The following is a 6499-nucleotide window of genomic DNA, read 5'->3' as shown; positions in this document are numbered from 1 at the left end:
TCTTCTCTGCTATCTGAATTTGACGCACACCCGGCGCGTCCGTCCCGGGTCTCCCTTCCGGGGATCTTCTCTTTGTCTAAGTCTCCCTGCTGTCTAGAGGTCCCCGCCCGCCCCCGGACCGGGGAGGAGGGCGTGGCTCTGCCGGGGGCGTGGCCTGGCCTGGCGGGGCGGGGCGGGGCGGGCAGCGGGGCCTGGGCGCCGGCTGGAGAGGCGGCAGCGGCCGGCGGGACGGACGCGGCGGGGATCGCGGTGGGAGCGGAGCGGAGCCCGGGCGGCTGCGGGGCTGCGGGGCTGCAGAGCGGCGGGAGCGGGGCCTGCGGACTCCATGGCGCCAGCGGCGTCCGTCTGAGTAGCGGGGGCGGATCCGGCCGCGGCTTCTCCTCGCCATGGGAGACGTGCTGTCCACACACCTGGATGACGCGCGGCGCCAGCACATCGCAGGTGAGGACCGCTCAGCGCCGCCGGCCTGGGGCTCCGCGGGGCACCCCGGGCCACGCCTCCGTCCTCGCGGGGCCGGGGAGGGGGTCTCCGAGCGCCCAGGCCCGGGGCGGGGCGGGAGCCGGCCAGACCCTTACTCTTCCTCCGAACTTGTTCCCTCCCAGTCTGGGCGGCCCTTCCAGGCCCTTAGGTGTGCCCTCTTCTCCCTTCGAGGAGCCCGAGACCCCGTTTCTCTGCTGGAAGGTGCTTCTCTTGGAGCCCCTTCGGCCAGAACCCCGCACCTATACCCTAGATCGCGTGGCGGAGGGGTCGCACCCTGGTCTCCCCAGCAAGGTTCCCAGCCTACCCTCTGTTCCGGACTCTGCCACACACAGACAGAGCTTCCAGACTTCCCCGCTCAGCTGACCTGTCCCACCGCGCTCTGGCCTCAGCCCCCGTACACGTGGCTGAAGCTTACGGGGGATGGGCCCTTGGAGGGCCTGGGACCGCACGTGAAGAGTGGGGCTAAGGAGGGATGGGGTGCCCTAGAGGGGGCGGGTCCCTGGCCTGTTGAGTTGGCTCCAGCTCAGCAGAGTGCTGGCACTACTACAGCTTAGGGGGGGCTGTTCGTGGCCAGAGCTGGCTACTTCAGGGCCAGTGTCCAGCCTCCCGGTACTGCCCTTCAGCCAGCCAGGCGCCCAACCTGTCACGGCATGGTGGACACTTCTCAAGAAGGAGTTGCTCCCAAGTCTGTGGAGGATCTCAGGATCCTGGGTTCATTATGGAGAATGAGAAATGGGACGAGAATCTCAGGCTGCCCCAAAACTCGGCTTGTATTGACCACACAGGCAGGTCAGGCCTGGCGGTTCTGGATGTAATTTCAGCATTTTTGCTCAGGTGTGTGATCTTGAACCATTCTCTTTAAAGTTCTAGAACCTCAGTGTTATCTTAGAAAGGGGTCGGTGTTGACTTCTTAGTGAACATGGCTTAGTACAGGGCATAGGGGGGGCACTGAGACTCTGTGTGCCAGCAGTGGGGTTTATCAGAGAACATGTCTCCCTGTGGTGTGGTGTCCCCTACATGTCTCCGTGTCCTGTTGAGGAGCACTTGCTTACCCCACATTCTCTTGACAGCAGGGGCCCTTTGAGAGCAAGGACAGGTGTCCCTTACGATCCCCACCGCCCTCTGTCTACTCTAGCAGGGCACAGGGAAGGTGCCAGAGAAGGACTGCCCAGTGACTGGGCCTGAGCCGGTGGCCTGAGCTTCCCTTTGTGCCAGGCCTGGAGTTGGGCACAGGGAATGGTGATTTAGATCAAATCAGATCATTTCTCACCTCTGAACAGTTGGGGGTTGAGTCCTGGAAGGCCTCCTCCTTATAGGACAAGGCCTGGGCTCAGGAAGGGCTGGGCGGGGTCTTCCTGTCCCTTGCCTGTTGGTGGGAACCTCCTGGGGTTCTGTAACAGTCCCTCCATTCAGGACCTCCTCTCAGGGCTCTCAGCAAGCATGGGTGGGGTGTGCCCTACTTCAGCGGGTTTTTTCCTTTCCCCACACCTTCCCAAGTCGTGGGCTGAGAACCCACCCCTGCCCTATTGGCCAATTCCTGGGTCCTGAGCCAGGGAAGGTAAAGTGGCCCTTTCTGGAGAGGGCCGAGTTTGTTTTGTGATATGGGCTGGAGAAAGGAGGTTGTGCCCACTCAGAACCTGCTTGCCTCTCCTCCTGACACTTAAGTGCTATTAACAACCCCCTTCAGATGCCTTAGATTCCATGGCAAGCTCACCTGGGGGGGTGCTCCTGAAGCCCTATGGTGGGGAGACGCAAGAAGGCAGTCCAACAGAGAGAAAGAGAATTTCCTTAGGAATCTGGTGGAGGGAAACCGGGTTGTGTCTCCGCCACCTCCAGCCACCCATTCAGTCTCCTCGCCCCACCTAGCAGGTACCGGAGCACTTCCGGAGCAGATGATTAAGATTCCAGAGTCCTCCCTCCCTGTTGAAGTGTCAGCTGTGGGAACACCCCTTCCCACAGGCCTAAGCTCCCAGGCCTGTTGGGTGCTGTCTTGGCTGGCGGCCTTGTCCCTCCCCTAGCAGGTGAGCAGGTGAATGCAGCCTGCAAGTCCTGGCAAAGGTCAGGCGTGCTTAGCCAGGGTGCTGTCTTGCTGCCCCGGCACCTTTCATCCTGCGATTTCAAAGCCTCTGGCAAGCAGAGGCTTGTTCCTACCCAGTGCTGGTGATGCTGGTAGCAGGGTGGTTTGTGCACACTGAGTGCAGGATGGGCCTGAGAGCTGGGAAGCCATTGTCACCTAGGGGCTGCTTATTTTCCCTAGGTGTCAGTTTCCCTAGATATGAACAGAATGGGGTATGGCACTTGGTGGCTGAAGTCCCTTCTAGTTGCTATGAGGGCCTAACAGGACTAAAATTCCCTACAAACCTTGACTGGAGCTAAGTCTCAACTCAGACTACATGGTGTTAAGTGGCTGACCTTGGGCCAGCATCTCTAGCTCCTTTTTTTAAAAAAACCTGTGTGAGTGTTTTGCTCCCGTTTTGTCCGTACACTGAATGTGTTCCTGGTCAGAGGATGGGCATCAGGTCCCCCCGGAGCTGGAGTTACAGATGGCGCTGGGAACCGAGCCCACAACCTTCATGGACAAGTGCTCTTAACTGAGCCATCTCTGCAACCCTCTCCTGCCTCTGTGAGCCCTCCACCACTGGGCTATATCTCAAGTCTTTTTTTTTTTTTTTTAATTATTACTTATTTTTGAGACAGTTTTACTAAGTTGCCTAGGCTGCCTTGGACTCAGTTTGTAGCCCAGGCAGGACTTGACTCTACGCTCCTTTTGTTTCTCAGCTCCTGACTAGCTGGGATTCCAGGCCTGTGCCGCCAGACCCCTCCACCCCTCCCCACCGCCTCTTCTGAGGATCGAATCTCAGTTTTCTTATCAGTAATATGGGAATGACAATGGTAGCTAGGTTCTGCTGGGAGCATCTAGCGGCCTCACGCAAGATAAGGTTCTGCCCAGCCTGGTCCTTGGGCAGCAAACATCGTATTATTGAGATAGCTCTTGGGTTTCCGTAATTGGGTTCCCTCTAATGTCGGAGTTCAAAGGGGTGGGTGAGGTCTGTCCTGTCTCTGGAAGCAGAATGGCCAGTTCCCTGGATCTGAAGATAAACCAAGGTTTTCCAAAGCTTTGATTCCTGCCTTTCTTCACTGGGGCCGGCGTGTGTGGTGCACATGGGCTGTCTGGTGGAGGCTGAGAGATTAGTGACAGGGACAGTAAGGTGTGTAGAAGGCACCAGAAGATAGACTTTCCATGAGATAGAGGACAGGACTCATGTGAGTTCTGAGCCCTTTGAGGGATTTTATGCCAATGCCTGGAGCCCCAGAATCCCAGAGGCTAAGGGTGAGGGGTGGGGACTGAAACCTGAGCTGCCAATGTGAGAGCTGGCATTGGCTGTGATGGGGAAATCCCTTCTCCAGGACATCTTCCACTATTGGGGTTCACCCCTCAGTAAAAGTGCAAGTGTTGTCCCCCAGAGGGCAGACTGTGCAGTACTAATGTTCCCGTGGGCTCCACCCACCTGCTCTGCTCTCCCTTGGCCTGGCTCATTTTTTTTTTTTTTTTTTAACAACAACAGCTTTACTGAGACCCAGTTGCGCACCCTGTACCATCTCCCCACAGAGAATGGTTTTTAGTGTATTGACTGAAGTGTGCAAGCATCTTCCCACACAGTCTGGGAGCATTTCAGCCTGCTTGAAATAAACCCTGAACCCATCGGTAGCCACCCCATCCCACCCTCCTGTCCTCTCAACTCTAGGCACCCTTCGTCAGATTGCCAAGGCCACATGTGCCCGGGCACTTTAGGAGGGAAAGTGTAAAAACCAGGTCTTCTTTCTTTCTTGGATATCACTCCTCAGAAGAAATCACTCATCTGGTCACCTCTCCTGTATAGGTTCACACCTACAGCTGGCCTTTTCTTCCACTCCAAGTGCCATTCCGTGCCTGGGGCGGTGGTATTTGTCCAGAGCCTGGTCATGGCTGCTTGGGTTTTTACTGGCATCTTGCTAGACTGCATTGTGCTGCTTAAACCTCCCTGTATACATCATGTGCTAGGAGCTGGTCTCAGAGGCTCCAAGGAGAACTTCTGGGGAATGTAAATACATCCATCCATAGCCTTTGGAAGGTGGCAAACATTTCCTACCCCTCTGCCAAGACCTGCTTGATTATTGAGGTTATCATCCTTTCTGATAACTGGCTATGAAAAAGGGTTCATGTTTATTTGTCAAGAAAAGCAAATAATATCTGTTTGCAAGTTGATCCTAGCGCCCTCCACGCCACTCCCCTTCTGAAAGTGGCTGCAGGTGCAGGAGTGAAGGATGTGGGTGTCCATCACCCCCTCCCTGTGGTGCTGCCCAATCGTCATCCAGGGCTTTGCCAAGAGACTCGGCGGGCCGGATGCTTGATCCAGGCCTGGGTCAGCCTCTGGGGTGAAGCTGTCTGGGGACCCTGCCGTCTCTTGTGTTGGGTCTTACATAATGTGCTTTTGTTGGCTTTGACCCTGCCCTCCCCTCCCCCCAGCCTCCTCTAGTCTTCTGTTCGGTCCTCTCCCACCCTTTAGCCTGTGCTCTGGCCTCCTGGGGGCCTCCCACCTCACCCTCCAGGCCTTCCCACACAGGCTGCCAAAAGAGACCTTTCTAATCCCAAACTGGGCCATCGCCCGCCCTCCCTGCCTCCTGCCGCCTAAGGAATGAAGCTGAAAGACAAGAAGGGCGGCTGGCCCGCCCCGCCTGCCCGTGATGCCCTTTTGTAGCGGTTCCCGCCTGCCCCTGTTTGTGGTCATAGGTTGCTGGGACTGGGACTCAACGCTGTGTGTCTTGCTTCTTTTTCTAAACCGTCTGCAATAAACATCTTTTCCAAAGTCTGTATGTCCTTCCAGGTGAGGACGTGTCTTAGCCTTTCTCCAAGTGTTGGCCTTTGGGCTGTTCCCGCAGTGTTGGTTTTTGGAGCACAGTCTGCTCTGTAGGGTTCCTCCGTGGCTGTGTTTGGCTTTCCTGCTGAAGACAGACTCATCTTGCAGTCATACTCACCCCTACCCTGCCCGCTTTTTATTCATCCAGACATGTCCAGGAAGGTTCCCTTTTGGGAGCCCAGGGGACCTCTGAGCATTGTCAGATGCTAGTGCCCTTGAAGGGACAGCCCAGGAGTTGTTAGTGTGGACTGAAGTCCGTGGCCTCGGGATATGTGGCCCCAGGAACTGCACTCCTGGCCTGCTGCCCACAGGGACTGGTCCGTTTCCTGTCTGAGAATGGCGGGCGATAGTGAAGGGAGGGGTGGTTCTCGGGCTGTGAAGGCTGAAACAGTTTTTTTTTTTTTTTTTAAGATATAGCCTTTATAATCCAGGCTGTCCTCAAACTCACTGGGTAGCTGAGGATGACCTTGTACCTCTTGAGTGTTAAGATTTTAGGCAGGGATCAAACCCAGGGCCTCAGGTTTGCTAGGCAAGAGCTCCACCAACTGAGCCACAGTCCAGCCCAAATCTTTTAATTGAGCACTTACTCTGCCCCATGCCATCCTCTGCCTGGGTTATCTCACAGAATTACCTCCATGGCAGGCAGGAAACAGGGAGAGCAAGGCCTCAGAGGCTAAGACCAAACCCCACTGAGACTGCAGAGCTTTGATGGGCAGGGGACAGTGTGGGAAAGGCCCCCGAGAGATACAGGGGCCCGGAGGGAGTGAGAGCAGATGAGTGGGAGTATGCGGCCGTGTCAGAGGCTCTGGCGGGTTGCACAGATATATCCTACCCCGTAGTCATTACCCAGTCTGAGTCTCACCGTCTCTCTCTGAGCACCCACCCCTCTGCCCCACCCCCTCCCCAGGCAGAGATCTTGACTCACAGTACACTGTGGCAGAAGCACCCTCCTGCGGTTACAGATTCCTGCGCGGCCTTTTCCGTCCCCAGCCCCACCCCCATCCACTTCCCTGCCTGTGGAAGCAGGGCGTTCTGAAGCCTGAGTGGGGAGCAAAGCCACGCTCTAGGTGGAGTTTCAGGGCCTGAGTCACTGAGCAGCCTGGATGGCGAAAGGGGGAGAA

The 6499-nt window shown here is 56.7% G+C and overlaps 1 protein-coding gene across 1 annotated transcript in view; it reads left to right on the top strand.

The window, feature by feature from the left end:
- The first annotated feature begins 225 nt into the window (after positions 1-225).
- The window catches only part of Niban2 (niban apoptosis regulator 2), a 48542-nt gene continuing 42268 nt past the window's right edge, over positions 226-6499 (top strand). Inside the window, exon 1 of the mRNA XM_006998038.4 lies at positions 226-441. Within this exon, the coding sequence (XP_006998100.1) occupies positions 387-441 (55 nt within the window). The 5' untranslated portion in view covers positions 226-386. The remainder of the gene's footprint in view (positions 442-6499) is intronic.

Source organism: Peromyscus maniculatus, chromosome 4 (genome assembly GCF_049852395.1).
Source record: "Peromyscus maniculatus bairdii isolate BWxNUB_F1_BW_parent chromosome 4, HU_Pman_BW_mat_3.1, whole genome shotgun sequence".
In the NCBI taxonomy this organism is placed as follows: domain Eukaryota; kingdom Metazoa; phylum Chordata; class Mammalia; order Rodentia; family Cricetidae; genus Peromyscus; species Peromyscus maniculatus.
The sequence above is the reverse complement of the archived record's forward strand: the minus strand, read 5'-3'. Positions and strand labels throughout refer to the sequence as shown.